Genomic DNA, 26169 nt, shown 5'->3' with positions numbered 1-26169 from the left:
CTGTGATGGCTACAGAAGGGTTACAAAATGTCTAACTGCTGCCCTGCGGTTGAAAGTGCAGTTTAGAAGGTTTTGTTTATCTCTGTTTTGTTTGTGGACAATAAATCATCCTATTCACATAATACTATATTAATAGTATGTCTAAATGTGTTTCTAGACAACTTCAGTATTTACCAAGAAAGTATATGTTTATGAAGAGCTTGAGTTAATTAATGAGGACCTCACTTCTACCTTGGTGCACGTGTGCTAGATCAGGGACTAGAGTTAAAACGGGCATGTAAATTTCCACCAGTTTACTGTGGAAATTTTATGTCAGAACAGGTAACAAAAAGGCAGCTGTGCTCAAAAGGATCTTTTCTCAGCTCTCAATTGGGAAAAGGTATTGTTTCAGGGCAACCATGTGCCCTACTCCAAGGCTTCTGCATTCCCTACTCTCCAGAAGAGACCATCATTAAAGTGATTTATGACTAACTTCACCTTTTATTGCAAGTTTTGCGGTATGCCTCATGGGCACATGAGAGAGTCTTACTCTGTGTGATGGAGAGCCTACTAAAAATGAAAAATAACTCAACTTTTCGAGGTACAAATGGTGAGCAGTTTAAGAAGTGGAAGAAATGTCAATTTCCGAATCCTGGATGTGGACTGGTGCACTTCAGACAAAGTGGTCTTGGCGTCAGATGATGGGTGCATTAGAGTTCTAGACTTGTCCATGAAACCATCATGTTTTAGAATGGATGAACAGGACTTAATAGGTATGTTGGTTTCTTTTTTGCTATTGACTGCTAGATATTTCATATTGAAGATAGACTATAAAAATGTTCAGCACTTCTATTAGAAGAGCAGAGAATTGTCATACGTAGACAATTAGAGGTGTCCCTATAGTAGTTCTTGTAGATCCAGATAAATTTTGTAGGCTTAGGGAATGTGGGTCATTTTTTGGTACAAGCTTAATCTGCTAAATAAGCTCTACTTTTTAATATCTTAATTGGAATATAAATTAACAAAATAAGAGCTTTTCATACCGATGTCTAGAAAGTTGACTGAAAAAGCATCAGTACACAAGTTGAGTATCAGTACCTACATTGATATTCATTAAATGATTTTCAAACATTTGTTCATGTGTGAAATTATCTTTTCTGATATTTCCAGATATCAAAGTTAGTTTCTAGACTGATTCATTACTTTTCAAAGTAGATTTTCCCACTGAACTCTAAAATAGCAATATTAGTGCTGTTTGAATTTTTGCTATCCGTTTAATAAAGGAATTAACTAAGCTACATTTTCCTTTTTGTGCGTGTGTTTTTTTTAACTGCTGTTCCAAATAACAGCTTTTGTTTTGGTCTTTTTGGTCAATCCTCCCTTTACTCATAGAATTTCCTTAAAACATGTAGATTCTGACTAAGACATATGTAATAAACACGATTGTGATGTGAGGAGCTGTGGTGTGGGGCGTTTGAGGAAACACATAATTAATCACAGCTATTTTTACTATCAAATGAATGTCCTCTAATATTAAGCTATAAAAAACTGATGTTCTAAAACCAAGCATGCTGAAATTAGGATATGCCAGGGTTAAGGTTGCCTATGATTTAGCTGTCCTTCTGCCTCTACACTGTGATAATTTTAATTACAAAATTGCATTTACAAGATTCCTGCATCTTTCAGTGCATATGAAATAAGGGAATTGCTGACTGTTTAATAATGTAGCTGGCTGTTACTTGTTTTATTCCTAAGTCTCTGGGTATCATCCAAACCTTGTACTGACTTCTAAATTTGCATGACAACAGTTAGTACTATAATTTTCATTATTATTTATTACTTCATTATTTCTTTGCTAATATAGACATGTATTAACTTCACAACATCCTTTTGGATGACGGGCATTAATCCTTGTATTATACTGTGGAAGCTACAATTGCAAAGTACACCTGAAACATGCATTATGCTACGTTCTGGTGGAGCTGTACTTACTTTCCAGCATGTCCTTGTAGTAGCAATAATCATTGTATACAGCTCTACTTACTGCTAGAATAATGTGTTCCAGGAGTCTGTGGCTAAATTTGATATGGAACGTCCTGAAATTCTCATTTGAGTGTGGTTGATAACCCTATACCTTCTATGAAATGTTTTTGCTCGAGTGTAAAGATAAGCTTTTATGTCTAGTAACCCGTGCTGTGTATATGAAAAGACTGTGATTTATGATTTTCTTCTGGTGCTTGCAAACAAGGTGGTGTGTTTTATGGTTACTGAACGCGGTGTTGCGCGTTAGCCACTCAACAATGAGTCTCTTCCTTTTGTTTCAGAACCTGCGTGGTGTCCCTATCTGCTTGTTCCGAGGGCTTCGTTAGCTTTAAAAGCATTCTTGTTGCATCAGCCATGGAATGAGAAATATTCTCTAGATATTATAAACATGTAAGAAGAAATACATATCTATATATATATATATTATTTTAAATACTATGGTTTTTATTAGTCTTTCTGTGCAAATAGCTGTTAGACGTGTAAGATTCCTCACTCTGGGACAGTCAAAAAGATAATAGCTTTGCTATTTGTTACTAAAAGGGAAAAATAGAAAAGGCTCTAAGGTCAAGTATTTTATTTCTTTTGACTTGCAGTAGCCCTTGGCTATTGAAAACTGCTGTCTTCTTTAAGGTGCTGGCAATATTTGTGTGTCACTTATGGGTTGTATTACTTCAGAGAACAACTGTGTGTTCTCTTTGTTCATGAAGTTAATGTAAGAATAGTCAGAGTTGGTTCCTGAAGTGTAATTGAAAGTGATAGTCTAACTTTAGAAAGTGATAATCTTTACTTTTAGTGAGCCATGCTCCACATCATAGTAGGAGCACCTTTCTGTATCCTTCATTGTGTTTGTGTACTGTTGGTGGTCACGTAATAATGGGCTAGGCATTGTCATTTTCGTTCATTTCAAGGTTAATGAACAACAGAAAAGTGGGAAAAGTAAGATCGGTGGCACTGACTCTGGGGTTGAGAGAAAGCAAAAACAATCTTTCGTTACTATTTTGGAACTAGTAACTAGATAAAGAATCTCACATGAACGGCTTACTGTGAGAATATGAAAGATTGTTTCCAAATATATTCTTGAGGTTTTCTACTACAAGTAATACTTTTCCATTTCAGATAATTCTGTCGGTTTAGTAATGTAGGAAACCTGTTCCTTTTTTCTTTTTTTTAATCCAGTGATTATCCAGAGAATGAAAATATTAAAAACCTTCTTCAAGAGCAATTGAATTCGCTGTCCAAGTAAGAATTTTCCTATTAATATTTGAGTAACCTAGTGAATTCAGAGAAGGCAAAAAAGCTGAAATGTGTGGCAATTCACAACTTAATAAAGAAAGAATGCTTTTTGCCTCTCTAAAGATCGTCTTGAGTAATGATAGCTTTTATTTTAAACACAGTTAATTTTTATGTAATTCCCGAGGGTGGTGCTTTATTCATTTTATTGAAGACTTTAATTTTTTATTTCTTTTTTTTTACTCAGAAATAAAAAATAATACAATCTGAAAAAAAAAATTAAATAAGCAAACTATCTCAAAGTAGTTTGTTAAGTATTGGCTCAAGAGTCAAAATGTATTGTTCTGAATATATAAAGTGTGATGGAAGTCAGTATTGAATTTTTAACATATAGTAGTGGCTGATACTGTAGAGATTTAAAGATACTGATGAGGGTTAATATATAATCTGTAATTGAGTAGTGAGCATTCATAATTTTTTAGGCAATACTTCTTGATGATGTATGGTTCTTTTGATGTTGGTCCAGAATGTGTTGGACACTGCTACTTAAATACTCCAAGGTTTGTTAAGATATTTAAGCTGAAGAAGACAAGACAAACAATTCTAAAAATCTTTTATTGAAGATATACTTCCAGAGTAATGTTTGTACGCATTGCTTTGCTTGCACAGAAAACAGATTTTGACATTCCATTTAAACTATGAAAATTATATTTGAAGCTAGTAAACAGAAGTTTTTCCATTTTCCTTTTGTCCCTTCATTTAGTAGGATAGAAAGGATAACTTAGTGTATTTTCATCCAGTCTGAAACATATGCAGAAAACCTAAATTCATGCGTGTGGATCTCTTATGCTATGGCACTACATAGTTGCAAAATTACTTGCAATTCAATTAATCTTGTAACTTGTAGAAGCCCTGCAGACTAATTTATAGCTTCATATGCACCCTTGTGGTTGTTCTCTTTATTACAAGAATAAGGAGTTCCTGACAGACTCATTATTTGTATTTAAACTGATAGTGATGTGCTCCTTGAGATCAATTATATTTCAAATTAAGTTTGCTTCCTGTTATAATTGTTTTGATAGATGCATTTTTTTCAGTTCAGAAAAGAAATTGTGTGTTTTCATTTTTGTCAGTTTGTAGGTGATATGTCCTGTTTGTGTTCAAAAAACAAACTTGCACGGCATTTCACAGATTATTTATGGCCTTCTCTTCTTGCAGTGACATAAAGAAACTTCTGCTTGATCCAGATTTTACTCTCTTGCAAAGATGTCTCCTAGTTGCCAGGTAGTAGAGATTGAGATAACTATATCAAATGCTTCCTAATAAAATCTTGATCCTATTAATGCATACAAATGTGATTATGAATGCATATGTGCATGTGAATGAGTGTAAGTACTCAACTCATTCTCCTTTAACTCAGTGCAATTCCTAAACTACTTTGTTACTCCTGTATTAGAGTGTTTTCAGGACTGAGAATGGAAATGTTATCCTGCTGAAACACTTTTTTTTTTGATTTGCTTGCCGCATGTAGAGAGCTTCCATCAGTCTTGGTGGTACTTTCATAAATGCAGTTCTGCCAGCTACATTACGTTGAGTTGTACAATGCCCAAAAATAATTCACAAGTTCACAACACACAGTAGATTGTATGCAAACAGGGGAAGGCGTATTTTTAATTTCAAACCTATTTATTCTGTGTTGTTCTTCTACGTAAACCGTAGCTAGTTGTAGTCTGTCTGTATTCAGATATGTTTTTCAAACTTAGTAACTTTCTCGTAGTTGAAAGAGAATATTAGTGATCAAGTGTAAAATAATAGTAAAATATCAATTTCCACATATTTATATGCTGAATATTCACTGAGTTTAATTGGTATTTTAACAGTCTTCTGGCCAGCCTCTTACTTGTCTAGCTTGCTGAATATGATTCCTTAATTTTGTAATTTTTGAGTAGTGCAAAGTACTCGTGGTGCCCACAAGAACACGTCTCTTTGCAAAAAGAGACATTAAATGTATAATATTTTTATGTGACATATGAAAAAATACAAACCTATTTCACATCCTGATTTATATTTTCTCAGACTGTATGGGGACGAATCTGAACTGCATTTCTGGACTATTGCTGCCCACTATTTGCACAGCATATCCCAGGAAAAGCCTGCAAAACCAAGAGACACAGCTATCCTTCAAGAACAGTTGGTTAATCCCTTGGATATATGCTATGACATACTGTGTGAAAATTATTACTTCCAGGTATTTCAAGGAGCTCAAAAATATATTTAGTGAGAATCATCAGCACAATAAACGCTCAGTGTAGTAACTCTCTTTTTACCTTACAGTTTTTCACTATATATATTTCACTTTTATTAGTAACGTACCACTCTGGATTAAATCACTCCCTATTAATTAAAAATAGGGGGTGTTCCAAAAACTCTCAAAATACTTGCCTATCTTTTAAATGCTTGTTTTTATGTCTTATGGTAGTCTTACATTTCAAATGTTTTTCCTTCTTTGTGCAGAAATTCCAGCTTGAAAGAGTAAATCTCCAAGAAGTGAAGAGGTCAACGTATGATCATACCAGGAAATGTGCTGATCAACTTCTTCTCTTGGGCCAGGTTTGTGGGTAATATTTGAATTTTTTATTTTCTTCCCTGTCCATTTTATGTACTTATCCTATTCAAGTAAAGTTTGATCTAACTTCTAGGTGTTGTTTCATACTTTTATTCACCCAGTGCATAGTTTTTTGCTGTCTTAATATGTTATCACACTGCAGACTCTGTGTAATGACATGCTATATGGTAATATTTGGTGTTACCTGCTTCAGGCTATTTCATGTTTGTGGGAACAATATAAAAATCTTTCTTTCTGTCTTGTGACTAGAAAAGAAAAATTACATTTTCAGTTTCCCAGAAATAACTAAAATGTAACATCTTTGGGATAACTCTGTTTGCACTTAGTACTCTTGTTTTAGGTGACAAAGGATGTACCTAAGCTTCCAGCAGATCCTACTGAGCAGTGAGACACTGTACAGAGCTGCTCACTGAGACCCTGATAAGAATATTGTTGCATTTGTAGAGTATATGTATCATGAGCTGTTCTCTAATAATGAAGTTGTGCTGTGTCCATTTCCAAAAATAGCTTTGGTATTACTAGCTCAAACTTAAATGATTTCTATGCCACTGTGTGTTTGAGCATGTCAACAAATGTTACTAGTAAAAGATGCCAGAAATACTTAGTCTGTAGATAGTCTATTTGCCAGTTTGTTGAAGTTTACAAATGCCATTTATTGAATCACTGTACTTTAATATGTATTTAATGTGGCTTTTCATTATTTCTGTAACTATGTAAGCCATCAGCTTGACTGATCTCACCAATTTTACCTCTCTAAAAGTTGGGCACCTCATTTTAGTAACAGGCAGAGATGACATTCCTGTAGTGATTCATTCAATTCAGAGACAGGTGTCTGCTGCCCGTGTAATGAGCCCCACTGGTTAGGTGCTCAGCTGGAGCTAATAAATGGATGAATTCTACCTTTGTATTGAAATACCAAGTATTGAATCAGTCCTTGAGATCCTGTCCAGTTTCTGCATCTTTACAATTTCATTTCTTCTCTGCTTATTTTAAATGCTTCTCTTCCTTTTATAACTCTGGAAAAGATGATGTAAACAAGGAAATAAATATTCTGAATTACATTTTTCTTTGGCTTCTTCTAGCAGTATTAGTCTGTGATTAAACATTGTATTCATGATGGATGTTTAAATGCTGTCTTTACTAAGGATGTTTTATTAAAATAGAGTCTTAATTATTACTATGCTGGTAGATATTTTTGTAGTCTGTTTTGGAATAACATTCATTGTTATTTGTTCCATGTCTTAAAAGGGGTAAAAATATGAAAGACTTTTGTTTAAAAGTGAGTATGTTGTAGTCAAAGTTGTATATTTTTTTCTCTTGCCAGACTGACAGAGCAGTACAACTATTGCTAGAAACAAGTTCAGAGAATGCACATTATTACTGCGATTCACTCAAAGCTTGCTTGGTCACAACTGTCACTTCATCAGGTCCATCTCAAAGTACCATTAAACTGGTAGCAACTAACATGATAGCCAATGGAAAGCTCGCAGGTAAAATGTGACTTTAATTTTATGTTTGCTTATAAACTAGTAATTCTCATCTTAAGGCAGCTGATGGAGATGGGAGAGCAGAAGTATGTGATAGATCTTATACGTTATTGTATGCACTGCCTGCAGCAGTAACACAAAAGTGAGCAATAACTCAGTTATTAAGCTCAACTTGTTTTCGTTCATTTTCATTGGAGTAATTCTCCTGGCAACTGTTTGCTCTAAAAGAAGCTGAGCACATAAAGCAACATATTTTCCACTTTCCTAACTACAGAATTAATTAAAAAGTTGTTTCTTATTACTGAAGTTGAAATACAGACTTAGTTTCCTTTCCAGTTCAGAACTTGTTTCAAAAAGTGTGTTTTCTTACATGTTCAGGTTAATTTTGCTTAATGCAAGAGATGTTCATAATACGATGATTGACTGAAATACTCAAAGACGTGCAGAGACAGTACAAATGTCTGTACTTGCCTGGAAAAATACTTTCCGCTCTGTGCACAATTAACACTTCACTCTCAATAATTACATTATGGACAACATTAAGTTAAAATAAAGGATTATTTTTGAAATCTATTTATTTGAATTACAAAGATCGTTATCGCTTCATGATGAGAAGTCAAGTGAACTCCTTGTCATTTGTATTTAGAACAAAGATAAGTGAGAGCTTTGTGAGGTCCAAGCTCTGTAGCCCAGGAAAAAGATATGATAGCTGACACCCAGCCTATATGGAGAGCCAGGTGGTAGAAATTAAGGTTTTTCAACATCTTCATATGCTAAAAAGGATATAAAAGGTCCTTTTTCTAGGGATGAGTGATCTGCTTACACTTACGTAGCAACTCTTTTTTCCCTTAACTTATTATAGTGTGCTCTTTATTTTGCAGAAGGTGTGCAGTTACTGTGTCTGATCGATAAGGCTGCCGATGCCTGTCGCTACTTGCAGACTTACGGCGAATGGAATCGTGCAGCATGGCTTGCCAAGGTATGTCATTTCTCAGCTTTCAGTTTGCTAACATGAACGACCTGCTTAGTGCATGTAGGTGTGAAGGCTGACGAGGGTGCTAAAGTTCTCCAAAGTTAAAAAGCCAAAACATCAGTTTGAAACATCATCATCAGTTCTTTCCATGTGTTAAGGTGTAACAAGCCAGTCCGTTCTATCAGTGTTGACAGATTCTTCTTCAGCCTTTTGACTGCAGAGGTCCACCCTGGTTGTTCAAAGGATGGAATTGAGGCCTAAAAATGGTTTGAATACTTAATTTTTCTAATTTTTAAGCAGTGGTTTGTGAGGTTGCATATAGCTGCAGCAGTACAGAGTTCATAATACACTACAAAAAAAACACTCCTGGAGGAGGATAAATAATTAGGCAGTGACTTTGCTGAGCTCCATGGGCATGTGTGCTGATTTTAAAGTTAGCATCAACCACATAAATTTGCATCAACTTCTGTTTTGGTATGCAGATGTAGTTACAGTAAAAGTACCTAGACACAGCCTTAATTCTCCAAATCATAATGGACAGGAATCAGTAAAGACTATCTTTGAGCCTGTCTGAGTAAAATCTCTGGTATGTTTCCTGCAGAAAGTATTGAGAAAGTCGTGCTCAGATTTTCTAATAGGTGAATCCTACTCTTAAGAAAAAATGAAGCTGTTTTGTCCTTAAGCCTTCTGTAAAGGATACAGGTTTCTAACTTCTTGATACTTGAGGTTTTAGAAAAGCCTTGTGGTAAAAATAATGTTAATTGTATGTAAATGGTCAGGAGTGACCCGAGTGGAGTATTTTTATACCTATATATTTCTAATTTCCCTTTATATTGTATTCATTCAAGGGATAAGTGTATCTTTTTATAATAAAGCTGGTAATTTCAGATGCTTTTATTTCTGCTCAAACTGTTTCACTGAAAAAAAAATAAAACAGAAGCAGAATGCTCTCTTTAGTTAGCAGATGAGAATTCATAACTGACTTTCCCATCTCTTCAAGGTTCGTTTGAGCTCAGAGGAGTGTGCCGATGTGTTAAAGCGTTGGGTAGATCACCTTTGCTCTCCACAAGTCAACCAGAAGTCCAAAGCCATTCTTGTCCTCTTGTCACTTGGATGCTTCACAAAAGTTGCAGAGATGTTGCACAGGTAAGGATGAAACAGCACAATCTATTTTTGTCCTGTCCAAAATAGTTATTTAGGCATTTGTGACTCAGAAGTCAAGGGGGAGGGAGGAGGTCTGCAGTTTGATTTCTGACATTTGTTTCTATTTTAGTTCTTTAATTAACTTTAACCTCAGTAGTACATCACTTCTGTGGGCTTGAACTGATCCTTTTGTTGCAATTTCAGTAAATATACTGGCATTTAATTTACTGCAGGCTTTGATTGCTAGCACCCATTGACCAAGCAGTAAGAATTTATAGTAGCTATGATTATTTCTGAGTAGGTTAAGCCTTGATCTTCCAACAATATTGTGTCAAACGTCAGTTCCTTGCGTTCAGGGAGGAAGAGGGGATGTAAGAGGCTTGGGAAGAGGGCAGTACCAGAATAGCGGGTGTGAATGGGGCCGGAGGCAGTGTGTGGGAATGGCATGACCTGTTCCTACGTGCAGCCTGGGAGCAGAGTAGCAGCATTCACTGCCGTGAGGAAAGCACTCAGTGCTGTCCCGGTGTATTGAATGCTCAAGGCCTACGAAGCATGAAGGCACAGAGAGCAAGGTGGAGCAACGCTGGAAACTGAGAGCAGCGTGTGGTGTGGGACCATGAATCTGTGCCATAGTGGCAGCTAAAGGGTGATACTGTTTGACTTTGGTGATAATGGGAAGCCTTGTTCCGCCCTCAGGGCTGAAGAGATCTGCACCAGACCTAGGTGCAAAGTTTTAGAAAGCCTGTTGCAAATGTTTTGATGCAACGTCCTGGAATGCTTTTCTATTTTCCCACCCTAACAAATGATTCTCTTGTTTTTCTGTTTAACAGTATGAGGTACTTTGATAGAGCAGCTTTATTTGTTGAAGCTTGTCTGAAGTATGGGGCATTTGAACGTAATGATGATACAAATATCCTTTCTCTGAAATCCTGGTTTTGCATGTGTGCTAATACACAGTGAGTATGCGTGAGCCAATGTTAGGTGAACTAGTCTGCACCGGAAAGGAGTTCCTGTTTGAATTTTCCAAGTTGTGTAGTTTGAAAAAAGTATGAGGAAATGAGTGAAAGGGAGTCATTTGCATAAATCCATAACGTTACCTCCTCCTGATGCTCTGTGATGCCAGTGACACTGGAAAACAAACTAAAAGTGAAAAAATAAACATAGGGGAGGAAAGAACAGGTGATAAAATGTTCTTTGCAGAACTTGGAAAATATTAATGCAGACTGTGTAGTGAAGTCAGTGGTTCAGTTGTCTTTTAAACACTGCATCTCCAGAAAAAAAATCCCTCAGTACATCAACATACTGTTTTAGTGATTGAAGTCCTTTATGAAGGAGTCAGTTCCAAGCCAGAGAAAACAAAGTAAATGAGAGGTCAAGATCAGATGAGCTGAAAATGTAGGAGGTATTTTAAAAGTCATCTAACATAGTGCTCACTACATTCTGCGTTCTGGAAACTCTGAACTGTTGCTCTAACTTTCGTATTTAGGTATATGCAATAGGTAATAATGCAAATGTAAATAATACCTGATTGTGTTTTATGGAGTCATCGCTAATTTCGGCTTGTAAATAAAAAAAGCCACTAATAACTCCAGATACATCTGATTAACAAACAAATCTTGTCATATGACCTTATGATTTCTTGATTTCTTTTGCAATGTAACGTGGTATTATGGTAGGTACTTATGCTTTTCTGAAATGTATCTGGTTTAGTTTATAGCCCTCTGCACATTGCCTGATAAATGCTAATATGCATTCAGTGATAGAATTTAAAGCAACATTTTTATCTTTATTTGTGCTGAAAAATATTGGATTAGCACAATTGGCAGCAATGTTCAGCATTTTCAGCTTGGGAGACCTAAGGAATGAGGAGAAAAAAGAAAGGAGATTCTGATTTTTTTCATTTTGCTGTTTATTTGTGTTTTCCTTAATGCTTCATTTACATAAATTGATCCATGCTGTATATGCTGACTATGCCAGAAGCTTGAAGCTCCTGGGCTTTAAACAGGGAGCTATTCTCTTTGCCTCCAAAGCAGGAGAAGCTGGTAAAGAGTTACTGATTGAGCTCAAACAGCCTAAAGAGGAAGTGACACAAGAGTAAGAATTCTGTGTTTGTGAAGAGATTTGGGTTGTCTATCAGACTGAGATTCCAGTGCGTGAAAATACTTTTTTTTTTTTTTTCTCTTGAATCACTGTAGTAGCTGATATGTGTGATTTGAGCAAATGTTGTTAAATGTATGTGGAGGCAAGATTAAGAACTGTTTTCTGGTAATTTTTATGATAAAATTGTCTTCATTTTCACAAGAGGGGGAAGAAGCCTATGATAAAATGATACAAGAATATTTCCATTTTTTTCAACTATAGCAGAAGTCAAATTTAAAAATGTGCTGAAAGAGTTCTGTACCTGTGTAAAATCTACTTCATTGACTTCTAAAAATCAAATCTTTGTAGTTCTTCACTACTTTTGTGTTTATATGTATAAATGTTTCAATCTGTACTATAAAAATATAAATATATTTAAAGAATAAATATAGATCACAAAACACACAGTTCTTTCCTGGAACGTTGTGTTTTCTCAATCCAATTTTTCTATTTAAAATTACTGTGGTTATAAATCAGTTCACTGTATTGTCATTTTTGTAACTGTCTGGAATGGAATCTTTAGCAGGTTTACTGACAAAAGTCTCCTGACGTTCCAAAAATCCATGAAACGTCCTTTTTCTCAATGAAGGTATTGTTATATTTCATGTTATTCTTAAGAGTGCACTCCCTGTGCACCTTAGGGACTAAATTCTGCCTTGTGTTGACTGGTTCCTGGGATCAAAGGATGGGAGAAGATCCTACCTCAAAAACAGCAAGGTAGGCTCCTGCAGAATATTCAGGAGACTGCTAACACTGTCTCCACAGTTATTGTTTTGTTTGTTATTTGAATGTTTGATTAACAATAGGTAGAAAAGGCATTGCGAAAGCCAAAATGTTGGCTTTTTGATTCTATACTTCTTATGCTAACGCATCTTATGGCCCAGTTACTTCAGGATGCCACCAGTAACATCTTTTCTCATTTTCGTGCCAGTATTTCAGTATTTAAGTACTTGTTTTCATTACTGTTTCTTATGTCAGATCATTTCTGTTTTTTACTGATTGACTGAAAAATTTTACAGCCGAGGAGTGGATGTTGATGTTACATTGTCCTTGCAAATTGAAGACTGTGCGAAAAGTAATCTTGGCTAAAAAATAAAATTATTCTTTGTACCAAGGTGTTGGAGCTACTGAAGTTTAGTACGCAATACTGAAAAAAATTGTCATGTAAAAGATCTGTCATTAGAATGTAATTTGTGGCTTGTCTACTTAAAGTAATAGTGCATTGGCTTCTCCTTATGTTTGAGTATTTGTGGACACGTGTTCTACACTTCTTCCTAGAAGAACACCAGCTTCGGGACATCTCTTTAACTCTGTAAACTTTTCAAATCTAAAATAGCATTTCTGATAAAATTTGAAAGGTACATCTTTTCGATAATGATGTTTTTCTACACAAATTGAAAATGTGAGTTCATTGCTCTAAATAGAAAAGTAAATATTTTAACTGCAATGTGTCTTATTTTTTCTCGCCACATCTTACGTACACCATAAATTACTTTTTGCTCAACTAATTATGAACAATGCTTATATAGTTACTTTAGCTTGGGAGATTAAGTATACAATGAAATTTGCCTTAAGTTTTAACGGGTGAGCAATAGAGTTGAGCAAAATTAACTGTCATTTACAATGGGCTAAATTCTGGCTCGCATTGTCTACTACAACACTCCTCAGTTCCTACGTTTGTTTTTGGGAGCAGTACAAGGCTGCTACAGAGTTAATGTAAGCACATGCAAACTTGTTCTTTGACAGATCATGTAGAATTACTTGTCAGTGGGTATCTAGGAAAAAAAAAATTTGCTGTAATATACACTTGGATTTATAAATTTACTGTTTTTAAAAGAAATGTGTTGCAAAGGCCTTTTAATACTGAATGTTTCTGTAAACTTTTAAGTGAGAAGGTTGCAGAATACTGTGTGGCATTCCCAACTGAAACTGTTATGATGAAAATAGAGTGTAAAAGTGATTGAAAAGTTTATTTAGATAATAATGCAGTCACACTTCAGTAATAAAACCGAACTTTTGAAATCTCTGTTTGTCTTTATTTGATAACAAAAACATCATCTGTTGCACTGGGATTGAATGCTGATTGTGTAATTGTTGTCATTTTGCCTTCCAGACCGGAGCGTGCTCAGAGCTGATTTAGTAGAGGAGGTGATTATCCTTTGTACATATTTGGTAGATATTATCATGAGACTCTTGTGGTAGTACTTAATTTTAAAAATGGGGGTTTTAAAGTCCAAATTATTTCAGTTTTATGGTAATGGATTTTCTCGTTCTAGCTGTAAATAAGTCTAGAAAATAGTCTAGCAGCTAAGTTTCAGTATAAGCAAGCTTTATTTAGAGTTTTGATTGGAAAATGGTGTGCCTCACAATAAAGGCAGTCTCTGTAAATTAATCATATTAACAGTGTCTAAAATTGCCTAAATTGGATCAGTTTCTGAAGTACTTCTTAAAACATTTAGTTCTATATATATTGTGTTTGTGTGTATATATACACACACATATTATATACACACATATACATATATTTGATTCCAGGGGAATAATCTACGGAAAAATGACAAAATGAATTCTTTTATTACAGTGTATAAAGTGTTTAGTACTATATTGCAAATTATAAATAATTTACTTTCATTAAAATGCAAACAGTCTGCCAATTTAGAGACTTTGCAGTCAGATAAAGGCATATATTATACATCAAGGAAATGTGGTCCAGAATGTTGATGTGTTTAGTGTCTGAGTAAGTAATCTAGGAGATGAGGTTTTGTAGCAGTTGGCCCTAGAGACAGAAAATAAGGACTATCACAGATTCTTTAATGGGAAATGAGTTTGGTTTGGGTGATCACTAGCTGCCCAAAATTGTAATCTGAAAGCTCAGCTAAAAAGTTAATTGATGGTGAGCAGTAGAATAATAAGAACTTGGTAAAGAGTAAGGTCTTCTATTTATTTATTTATTTATTTGTTACTTTCTCAGAAGAATTCAGCACAACTCTGATACTAATGTGAACCTGGTAAGAGAATTAATTGAGTTCAGGGTAAACATTTTGTATAGATTTAAGTATTGGCATAAAATTCTTTAATGAGGCTGATACTGTCTCATCAATATTTTTTAATTGGGACTTCCTGATAAGAACTTACTCAGTTTCTACTTAAACACAAGATACGAGCCACAGCTGTGGCAGTTTCCAAGCTTCTCATCTGGTTCTGCTGGAAGGCAGCAACGTTAAGCAGAATTAAAAAGGAAAGAGCTCGGATAGCTGCTGGTGTATAATGTAGTTTCCTTAAGATGACGCACCTTCCTGCTTCATCATTCCACTGCATGAGGACACGTATAAACTGGCTGCTAAAATTTCTGTATTAGGTCAGAAAAATCAGAGAGAAGGAAAACAAATGGGCTTGAATAGGTTATGCTTAGGCCTTACCAAAATCTGTCACACATTGAGCTATATTCGTGACAGAATATTGCAGCAATTCAGTGTGCAGAGATGAAAACAGTCTCTTCCACCTCGTTCAGTAAAGGCAGGTGGTGACAGATGTCAAAGCTCAGCGTAAGCTTCCAAGAAGAGTGAGAAAAACGAGTAGAAACTGGGAAAGGAGAACTTGACAATTCTTAAACTGAACTGGACAGAAAAAGTCTTTGAAAGTCCTTTTTCTTCATGCCTGGGGAAAGAGTGTTTTAAAAGGCTTCTGTTAAAACGTAGGAATGGAAGAATGGCAAAACAGAATCAGAGGATGGACGCTGGTGATGGATTTGCAAATACTCGAGGCAAAACCATTTTGCTTAAAAGTGACAGATTTAATACAGGATTATTCATAAAGGGATTCAGCGGAACTGTGTGCTCACCTCTCCAAAGGCTGTAGTACTAAAAATAATAAATAGCAAAGTCAGTATGTGTTCATTTACAAAAAGAAGGTACAAAAATAATTTGGAGTCTTCTTTCATCTTCATACCTACTTGCTGGCATGTCGTGTGTTGCTTTGTGTAGGTGGGATCTCATAGGAATTCTAAGTTACCCCACAGGCAAAATGTATTTTGACACCTGTTGATTCCAAGGGAGATGAGGCATCGTGATAGGATCTGAATTTATTTATTTATTTATTTATTTAAAGCAGACTGGTAGGATTGTACGCACTGAACTTATTTGTGTGGAAACTTTCTTTGCAAGTCTGAAACCTGGCTTTCCTAAAGGATGGGCAGGTGTTGGCAGTACATACAGTTAAACTTTACTGCCCATGTGCAAAGTATGGTTATTTTTCTCTTTTGATCAAAAGACAAGGTCTACCTTTTGAACAATGCCTGGCTTCTGACAAGTATTTGTTAAGTGCGGTGAATTAAGAGATCCTATGAAAGTACATGCTGACAATTTAAATGGAAGACACTAATTTCCTTCTTGCAGATTTTAACAATAACAATGAAGAGAGACTGGAAATTTATAGATATGGTCTGTTTTAAAGAATCAACTACCAGAAGCTTCCAACTTCCTCTAATAGAGAACGTTGACCTTTTCAGAGCTCTTTGTTATTTCGCTGTTCTCTTCAGTCCATCTGAACAAATTAAGTTGTAATAAGTTGGGAATGGAATGACCAGACAATGAAAATGTGAAACACTGAAAAGGGTAAAATGTAACGTATTGGCATGGGTTGTATGTACAGCGTGTGAGGGATTGCAGCTGGTACCTCATCCATCTGCTTCCATTTGCTCTTATAGAATGATAATAGAAAACATGCAAATATGTCTGAATTAAAGCATCTAGATTTGTTTTAATTTTTAAAAAATTCTAGAATTTCTTTATGTTTAACTTGCTCTGAATTTGTTTATTTGTTTAAGATTTAAATTACTTTCTAGCTTGGACACAACAGTTGAAGGAGAAAAGGAAAAATGTGTATACTCAGAGAAGGAAATCAACATACTCAAAATGCAGTTCTGGAAGGTGAGTGGTGCCCCCCTATGCCTGCTGGAGGAAGGGAAGTCTGATTTCGGGCTTGAAAATCTTAGATAAGTGATTACATGATACTAGGTTCATTTCCACAGTATTCATTGAAATTGTTTGTCCCCTTTCATAGGTTAAACTTCCCCCCCCACCTTTCTAATTTCTTCTCCTTGTTTGTTTATGCAGCAGCAGCAGGAGGAATCGTGGATGATATTGATGGATTATGATGGTGGATGACATGGAACAGCTCATGCGCAGGGCAGCAGATGCTACAGGTGAACCGAGGGCTGTCTGTTAGATTCCAGTCTCAGCAGATGGTAAAGGCAAGGACATTTAAACTCTTCTTCAGATTGACTATTGGCCCAACCTAATGGTTTTCTTTCCAGGATGCAAGTCCCTAAGTTGAAAATTCTTTTTTTTTTTTTTCCCCCCATGTTGTCACCGCTACTTTATTTGGCAAATAATGACCGCAGTTCAGTGCGGTTCCCACTGGCAAGCTCCCTTTCAGTGGCTGCTTTCCAGAGGGTTATTGGCTGATAGCATTATATATTGTTCAAACCAGGTGCCAACAGGTGCTTTTAAAAAAAAGGCAGTGTTTTGTCCTTACGTTCCACCTTGCAGTAGCAGGAGATAATAGAGTTATATCAGACTTGTCTGGCTTCTATTCCACTTGCTGCAACTAATAAAAAGCTATAGGCAACGTATCTCAGTTGCAAGAAGAAGGTCATCTCTGTGCTTTTCTGATGAGTGATCGTTTTTTTCAAACACCTGTTTCATGGTTGTGGCCCTAGTAGTCAGTCTGTCCTTGCTGTGAGGCCGGCTTTTCGAATCCAACCATAGACTCGTGAACAATATTATTTTGATGTCCCTTTGAAAATATTTTTTTTCAGTGTTGTTTGTGAATGAAATTTTACAGTAGCCTGTAACAAGCAGTCACAGATCTTGACTCGAAAAAGTGGGTGTGTGGTGTGTGTCTTCATGAATCACTGTTCCTTGGTAGTATAATGCATGATGTTCATAGTCCCCTCTTGGTGAAGGTGCTACCCTTTCCACAGTGATGATCTCATCCCTGATGGTCGCAGGATCCAGAGGCTCGCTGACATAAAGGCAAAGGTTACTGTGTTTCTACACACCTGTCTCTTCTGAGTATGTTTTTTCAGTTGTGGTCTTCAAGATGGTTCCAGTACACTGGACTGTTAAGACTTCTCTTCTTCATTGTGCTATGGCATCTCAAATTTGAAGGTTTGGAGGCATAATGCTTAAATAGAAATAAAATATTAACTCATTTCAGCACATTTCCAAGTACTCAGGGTATTCTACAACTGAGAAAAGGTCTATTGTGTTTTTTTTTTTTTATGTGTCAGGTAACAGGGATTGTCAAGTACCCATGTTCTCTTTTCTAAGTTTCTACATCTGCCACTTGTCTATAGACATATCTCATTTTACCCTTTTTGTTTTCTGTCTGTAGTAATGCTTTACAGAATCAGTAATTTATTCTGGTGTTTTATGTTACTTGCAGGACTACTATCTAGTCTTTACATCCAAGCTATGTCAGAAAGTTTTGTTGATGGTTTCCATATAATGCATCTTCTGCAGGCTCTGTAACTCTTGTCTGGGTTTATGTGTAACTCCTTTCTCTTCTTCAGCCCTAGAATTATCTTGTGTTACAGAAAACTAGCAAGATTGCTGCTGCAGGTGTTGTTTTCCAGGGCCAGGGCTTTGATCACATCACCGTGCTCTTGTACTCCTTATTCACCAGGTCAAAAAGTTGGTCTTACCTTCCAGTCTCGGTTCTCAGGGCTCCACCTCTGAACACTTGTTTTGATTTTTGTGGGTTTTGATGTTGTTTTCCCATGTTTGGGAGAGAGGTTTTTTTTTTCTTTTTTCTTCCCCTCACCCCCCCATTTTTTCTTTTTTTAAGAGAAGCTGTTTTTCAGATGGAATGCAAAGTAGGAAGTACAGATGAAAGGCAGCAAAATGACCTTGGGAATAGGCTGTTCTGTCTTAACTCTGCTTCTGTGCTACCCTCCCATTTTTTACTTTCTTTCCTACTAGTAAGCCATGATACAGAAGCATGGAAATGGCAGCAGTAAATTAAACAAAGCAACCACCTCCTAAGCCAAGTTGGAGCTACAGCACGGTGCTATGACAATCAAAGCTCCAGTCTTATGCTGGGGAAATGAAGGGGAGATGCAAACGTGGCTCTGCCCAGGAGCACCACTGGCTGCTTTGTCTTCCCACCTCGACTTCCTCTGTTTCTGCTGAGGAAGCTGCTCTGCCATTGTCATAGTGTTTAATTTTGTACATACAAGAGAGGACTCCAGCTCTAAAATCCAAGACTTCTTGAAAGTCTTGACTTACTTGACATTGACTTACTCCATCAGTCAAGTTCCACATTGTCCATTGCACTGTAGATTTGCGAGTTTTCCTAGAACTCATAATCTGGGCCAGAAGAAATTATTTTCATCTTTTTTCATCAGAACAGATTTTATGCAATCATCTTGATGAAGTTGCTTCTCCTGTGGCTCCTAGATAAACTTACTCCCTGCGTACTACGTGGTGGTTTTGTAGCCAGCAACCTTTCTGTTGCAGAAGATATCGGCCCTGGGAACAAGAGGACTGTCTTAAAGCAATGAACGTAACATTTGGAGAACAACTAGAGATGGAAAATACGATGTATTAAATAGTAAGTTATTTGTCTGCTTTAACAGAATTCCATTTGCCGGAGAAAACACTTGTGAGGAAGCTGTTTCAGATTCACTTCTGGGTGATGAGGGCATCCTGGGCGCTGGTACGTAGCTGTGAACACAGCAGCTTTACACTCCCTTTTGCATGGGGTTTCCACTCTGTGTCCTGCCAGAGGAAGTAGATTTGAAACCAGAGAATTATGCATGTTGAGACACATGTGAACATAAGTTAAGAATAATTTGATATTTCCTCATAATCAGAAGCACCCTTATGACTTCTGAATTATTTTTGGCCTTTGCTGACTGCAAACGGAATCAGAAAACTTTCTTGGCCTCTTGGGACCACCAGAAGGCAAGATTTTTCTAATTAAAGAGGTCAGTGGCTTTTGATGCTTCTTTTGCTACGTATCAGTTGCTCTGCTCCCTGGTTTAGGACGGCAGACAAAGAGGGCTGAGCTGTGAGCTGTGCTGTTAGCACGTTTTCTTGGCTGGAGAGAGGAGACTTGGCAAAACTGCCCTGGTTGGAAGGGTTTCAACCTAAAGCCAGAGCCACATGCTGAAGAAAGGTTTCTCTGAGCATCCACATCTCTGCTGAGCCAAGAACATCTTGTCATTACTCTGCAGTTTCTCCTGAACAAGTTGAGATAAGCCAGTGCTCTTGAATATAAATAGTATTAATTAGTCTTTTCCCCTTGACTGATAGAAGAATTCCCCCAAATGCCTTTTCTGTTCTGTTCTTAGTTCTTTGAATAATCTGGCATATCTTTACAGAACTTTGGCTATATCTGATGTCTCTTTCAGGAAAAAAGTAGCATGCACTGTCTGTCCACTCAGCTAGGAGCTGTGTAGTTGCACAAGCCCAGGGCTAAGCCAGTCCCTGGTGAGCTGGTTCAGTAAGTGATGTGCTCTCGTACCCACGCTCCTCTCCACGTGTTCTCACTTAGGTTGTGCTGGTGCTTGTGTGGCAGAGTCACAAGAGATGTCTGGAGACTGAACTGGCTGGAAAATATGGAGTTTTGTTTGGTTTGAGGTCTTTGTGGTTTTTTTTAAGATTAAGATTTTGCTGGATCAGTTCCATGGTCTGGTTCACCCAACGCTTACAGAGTGCAAAGGCACCGAGAGGTCAATGCAGATAGGAGAGTTTGGGGTGAGGATAGTCTGCCTTTGGGTTGCCTGTGCAGACATGAAACCTTGCTCTTGATTGAAACCTCTGGGGAGAGAGAAGCATGTGAGGGGTTTCGTTGTTATTTTGAATTACAAAATTTGGCTTGCAACATCTGTGTTTGAAGAGCCTAGCACAATCATTTGCATTGGAGGTAGCATACATCAGATGTTCATGGTGTATACCATCAGTAGCTGGAAATCGTTAAAAGGAAAAAAAAAACATGAACAAAAAAACAAGATATGAAGTTGCAAATACCTGAGTGTCTCTTACCTTACCATGTTCTTATTTCAGTAATTTCTTGCATCTGAAATTTTAACTGATACCGCCGGTAATTGGAGTGTTGTATCATGACTTCTGGTGACTTCTGGTTTCTTGCACACAATCCCTCTCCAGCACAAGAACAACTCAATAATTTGGAGTACTCATTCGCTTGGTTTTTAATTCCTGATAACCCCAAAATTTTGTTTCCACAATTATAGAGAGGACTGTTCTCCAAACTATCAACATAGACTTTTGCTTTTTGTATGTAACACAATTTAATAGGAGTTGCTGCATGCAAAATGCTGTACAAACCAGCTTATTCTTCCTACATTTGGGAAAAGACGACAGGCAGAGCCATTTTTCCAAACTGGAACAAAATGGAGTATTTTCTTTCTTCCTTCCTTCCTTCCCTCTAGAAAAATAGTTCTTAAATACTTATCAAGCCAAAGAGACTTTCTTTCTGTTTCTTCCAGTTCTATTCTGTGGTTTACCTCAGCATCTGCTTTCTTTTTCCACTCTCCAGAGTTAAGCCTGGTTTTGATTAAAAGTGGACTGAAAGGCAGATTAATGCACTGCAAGAAAAAGCAGCCTTGCTAATATGAAAAGAGAGCAGGAAGGTAATTTATCAGTGATCGCCTGGTCCTGAATGCGGCGTTTTCTGGTAGCAACTTTTTCTCCCAGTAGGACTAAGCCAACGAATAGTGGGTTTTGTTATTATTTTATGCCACAACTATCTCATCAAAAAGCCAAGACATGTTCTTTGAACCGAACTGAAATCATCTGTTTGTCCTTTCTGACTGCTTTGCAGGCAAATTCCTCAGCCACAAAATCACTGTGAAGTACATTATTTTTCTCTTTCCCATGCCACCGCATTTTCATTTTTGATGAACTTCTAAAATGTTTGTGTTTCTCTGAAAACAAAGAATTGTGATAATATCTGACGTGACTTCAGCTTTCAAACCCAAGAGGTAGTGTGAAATCAGTCTTACAAATTATTATCCCGAGCAGATCCCATAGGCAATCTAGTTCTTAGTATTCCTCAGTTTTTGTCGAAGAAATGCTGGATGAGTTAAATAATAACAGAAAAGGTAGACAGCATAGAAAAAAACAAAAACAACCAAAAGCCCAGTATGTAGAGTGCAAGACAGTGAATGATGAAATGCTGAGACTGGAGGAGGGAAATAAAGGAGAAGATCAAACTCTGCAGGAGAGGAGAGGGAGGTACCAAGATTCTGTATGCAGAAGAAGATGGACTTTTTTTCTGTAAACTGAAGGAACCACAGAATCTTCAACCACCTGAAGGCAGCGTGTAGACTGGGCTGCTTCATTTCTGAGCTGTAGCTGGAGAATCCCTAAGACAGTGGCTGCCTGACGGGGAGCACAGCACTGCGAAGCATCTCTCTCCCCAAGCTCTGGGCTGCCTTGGCAGGGACCGGCGCCGGGCTCTGCTACAGCCTGGCTCTGTGGCTGCAGCACCTCAAAGTTGAAAAGCAGCTACTCTGCTTCTCACAGGAGCAACAGAGTGTTTACCTCCCTATATATGTATAATAGATAAGTTTATCACTTTTAAATTTTCTGCTCTTTTGCTGGATATCTCCCTAGCAGAGCCTTCAAATAGACATCAATACCTGGATATATTTTTTTTAATAATTATTATTATTAATAATAATAATAATAATAATTGATGTTGTTGTTATTATTATTATTTTGTCTCTTACTCCATTCAGTAAGCTGTGATGAGCACTTTCCCTTTTCAGCTTCAGTTTTCCCTAATCCTAAAACTCCTGCCCCATCCCCTCTGGGTTTAAACAAGTCACCATTAGCAGCCTTTATAAATAGTTTTTTCATTGAAACTCCTCGGCGGAGGGTTTCCAGCTTTTCCAGCAGGAGAGGGCAGCAGAGATCAGCAAATGAAGGAGCCGGAGGGACACTCGCAGGGTGAAGTAACGTGAACCGAAGGGTTGGGGTTTTTCTTTCCTTATATTCGGTTTTAAAGAGTGGCAGCTCGAAGGCACTAGCCCAGCAGGAGCCATCTCAGTTCTGCATTTTAATGTCATTTCTAAAAAGCTGCAGGCTCTCTGGAAAGGAGGGAAGGGCACCAAGAGTATCCAGCTTTCTTACCAGGCAATACGAAGCAGGAGCTGGGGTTGTTATCAAACACGAGGCCACACCTCGTTTGAAATCTGTTTTGATTTGACAAGTAAGGAATGCTTGGAAATGCATTAATAAATACGATTTATAGCATTCTTTTGCATCTAGTGCAGGAAGGGGGGGTAGGGTTTGCTTTAGAACTTGGTGGCTGGTTGTGGTCAAGTCTAGTTCAGTTTATGCCTGTGTTGAAGGATTGCCTTAGAATTATTTACAGTAAAGGGGAGATTCAGTCTCTAGAAAATACTGAGAGCAGATCTGATGCACACAGAAATTGCAAGAAGTTTATCCTGTGTTCAGATGACAAAAGAACTATTCCTACGTTTACTTGGAGGATCAGAGGATGCTTGTGCCAATACTCAGCAGCAAACTGCTGGCAGGGTTCCTGCATACCGCCAGAGATCACAGTAGCTTATATTTTGTGTGCATGTGCAGGAAAAAGAAAGGAGAAAATTTATGATAGGAGAAGTTCTCTCTGATGGTTTTCGAAGATATATACCTCAGCACTTGCTGGTATGGGTGTTTCTGGTGAGCAGCAAATCGTTGTCTGTGAATTTTAATATGGTTTTAGCATTTTTAAGTCAACTGAAAAGTAATGAGAGCACAACTGACCAGAGACACTGGTGTGTTTTGGACAACAGATATGCTGAGATAATCTTTTATTATTGTTATTAAAACTTATTAACCGTTGCATCATGCACAGAACACTCATATCATCTTCACGGCATCCCCTTTGAAGGGAAACCAAACAGAATGATTTCTCATTCAACAAGCAGACTTGTCATGGTGCTTAAAGCCCTGCATGAGAGAACTCTGAGCCCAGAGCTGTTTCAGTTCAGCGGGAAGCAATTCCTACATTTTCAGCTGGAAAATCAACACAGAAACGGGTTTATTATTTGGTAGAAGCATCGAATATTTGTAACTAGTGATGAGAGTTCATAACGGTGCTGATTCTTGAGGCCCAGCTCCACAAAGGCCATGGTCTCGTTTGAACCGTGTGTCTATCCCTGTGGAGCTTTAGGTGGATGACACATATGGGGAGGTTTGCTCTTGTGCTTAAAGCAAAGCTTCTCACTTGCCAGATATAGTTTTTCAGCTAATATGGTCAAAAGTGATAGGAAAACAAGGACAATGATGCACCTGCTATTGAAAGGACTCTCACCTTTACCCCTGACAGCATCTCTGAGGAGCTTGTGCCATCTTCTGACCTCTCCAGAACTCCTTCATTTCCTTGCCCTTTTCCTATTGCAGGCTCATGAATTCTATGGGTTGGGGACCAAGGAAGGTATATTTGTACCTTGCATGTCATTCACAACATTTGTCAAAATAGAGCATAACTTACCGGGAAGAAAATGCACTAAAAAGCCCGAAGACACATACTGTGCAATGGCTTTGCACAAGAAGGGTTTGTGACAAATGCAAAGATAAGTGTTGCCTAATGCTTTCTTTGAATACAGATTATTTATTTTATGAAGCAAGTCATTCTGTTTTAAAGCACGGACCTGCTCATGCTCGCACCTTGAATCCAGGGATTTAAGATATGATTATATAGACAAAGCTCGTAGTCCTTATTGTGTTGGCCTCCTCCCAGCTTTTAATTCACTCTGGGGTCCTGTTTGGTGTCTGCTCGAGGGACTGGGCAATGGCAATGTGTAAGAGCATCACTTCTAGGCGGGAGGCTGGTTTCTGCGGCTGCGGGCTGGAGCTGGCCCCAGCACAGGGTGGGGAGGGAGGGCAGGTGCCCCCTAGTCCCACGGATTTGGGGGCTGCTTTGTCTCGGTTACTGGGAGCTGTGCTCCTCACTTTGGGTTTGTTCACCCTGCAGTTCGAGGAAGTAGTAAGATGCTCTGAGTAAAGAGCATTACTGAATCTTTCACTTGCAGGTCGAGCTGGAAGCCAGCTCAGGCTGACAGCAGTTGCACCCCAGGAGAGTGATAAATTGCCTACATAAATAAAAATGATGTAAACACCAGCAATGTCGGGGGAACTACCTCCCACAAGCAATTCTGGGTTCACTGATGCAGTCTGTGCTTAGCTCTCCTGTTATAAGAGGTCTGAGAAATGTTCTTCCATCTCTCAGCCCAGTAGCAAAGTTGGATGCTGTTGGCAGGGCGACGTCGGTTCCCCTGCTCTGCGCTTGCAGTTAGCAGAAGCAAGACTGCCTGGAGATAGGGAATCGAGGCAGTTCCCAGCATCAGCAATAGTAAAAAATGAAAGCTGGGGAATGGTTTTGCCTCCTGATATTGTCTGCTCAGTCTCTGCATCCCTGAGCCTGTGGCAGAGGGAGCTGAAGCAATTTTCTCTAGGGCTTGAAGTCACTTTTGTCTTTCTTCTCCAACCCTGATCATGACAGATATTCAGAGCAATACTGGTAGTTGAACATCTTGTTATAATCTGCAGTGCAACTATGTGATGCTTTGCATTAAATTCATGGGAATGTCTACCAAATTCTGGAACCGCCCATGTAACTTGGCATAATATTCAGGATACTGATAGTCAGCAAAATGAAAAAGTAATCTGCTAACGTTTTATATGTCGTATGTATTTTTGGCCTTACTAGAATAAGAATATTTTTCACAGTAGCTAAATGCAATTTTATAGGGTACATCTCTGTAAATTAAGTATATATCTGTCTTCCAAAGTATAAAATTAGATCTGATGAGAAAAAAGGGAAAAAAGCAAAAATGGTTTTGTTTCAGAATTTCAGCAGTTATATTTGTTTCTAGAGATGTTTGACTAGCTATGCAACTGTTAAAACCATTTAAAAATATATCGATAAAATTATCCATGATGAGAGTAGCCCTTTGTCATATAGAATTTTCAGCAAAAGCTTATGTCAAAGGCATCTTTATCTGATCTCGTAGGAGTAAGTAATCAGTAGGAAAGAACCACAGTGCAGGAACTGGAGCATTTTCCTGGGGCAGCTGTTGGCACAACACACAACACCGATGGACACCCTTCTTTGGGGCTTGTAGCATATTGCTATCAAGTAAAAGAGCACTTTGGAGATCTTTGCAAGTGTATTTATTTGTCAGTCTAAAGCTTTTTAGCCAGTACATGAGAGTGAGAAAGTGATTTAAGACCTTGGCCAACCTTGTGTATATTAAAAAGCACATGTTATTTCCCCACTAACACGAACCAAGCCCAACGCTGATGAAGCACGGCTGTGGCGAGGACTGAGCGTTGCTTTGCTCCAAGAGTTGCTATCGTCCCTGACTCAGTGCCAAAATAAGCACGACTGAAGCAAAGGACAGTGACTGTTTTAATGTTGTGCATCTCGGAAGCTATTGTAGCTGGAAGGAATGGAGGAATCCCCAGAGCAGGCAGCCTTCCTTTTTTTTTTTTTTTTTTAGTTTATAC

The 26169-nt window shown here is 37.8% G+C and overlaps 1 protein-coding gene across 2 annotated transcripts in view; it reads left to right on the top strand.

Annotated features, from left to right (window-relative positions):
- Positions 1-11929, top strand: part of WDR11 (WD repeat domain 11) — a 42197-nt gene extending 30268 nt beyond the window's left edge. For both annotated transcript variants that reach the window (XM_086616658.1, XM_086616657.1), the window contains exons 19-29: positions 581-752; positions 2304-2412; positions 3199-3261; positions 4471-4536; positions 5329-5500; positions 5767-5862; positions 7203-7368; positions 8247-8344; positions 9339-9484; positions 10312-10391; positions 11422-11929. In XM_086616658.1, the coding sequence (XP_086472784.1) occupies positions 581-752; positions 2304-2412; positions 3199-3261; positions 4471-4536; positions 5329-5500; positions 5767-5862; positions 7203-7368; positions 8247-8344; positions 9339-9484; positions 10312-10391; positions 11422-11579 (1326 nt within the window). In that variant the 3' untranslated portion in view covers positions 11580-11929. The remainder of the gene's footprint in view (positions 1-580; positions 753-2303; positions 2413-3198; positions 3262-4470; positions 4537-5328; positions 5501-5766; positions 5863-7202; positions 7369-8246; positions 8345-9338; positions 9485-10311; positions 10392-11421) is intronic.
- The last annotated feature ends 14240 nt before the right edge of the window (positions 11930-26169 follow it).

This window comes from Tauraco erythrolophus, chromosome 9 (genome assembly GCF_009769465.1).
Source record: "Tauraco erythrolophus isolate bTauEry1 chromosome 9, bTauEry1.pri, whole genome shotgun sequence".
In the NCBI taxonomy this organism is placed as follows: domain Eukaryota; kingdom Metazoa; phylum Chordata; class Aves; order Musophagiformes; family Musophagidae; genus Tauraco; species Tauraco erythrolophus.
Note: the sequence above shows the minus strand (reverse complement) of the source record. Positions and strands in the feature narration are given on the sequence as shown.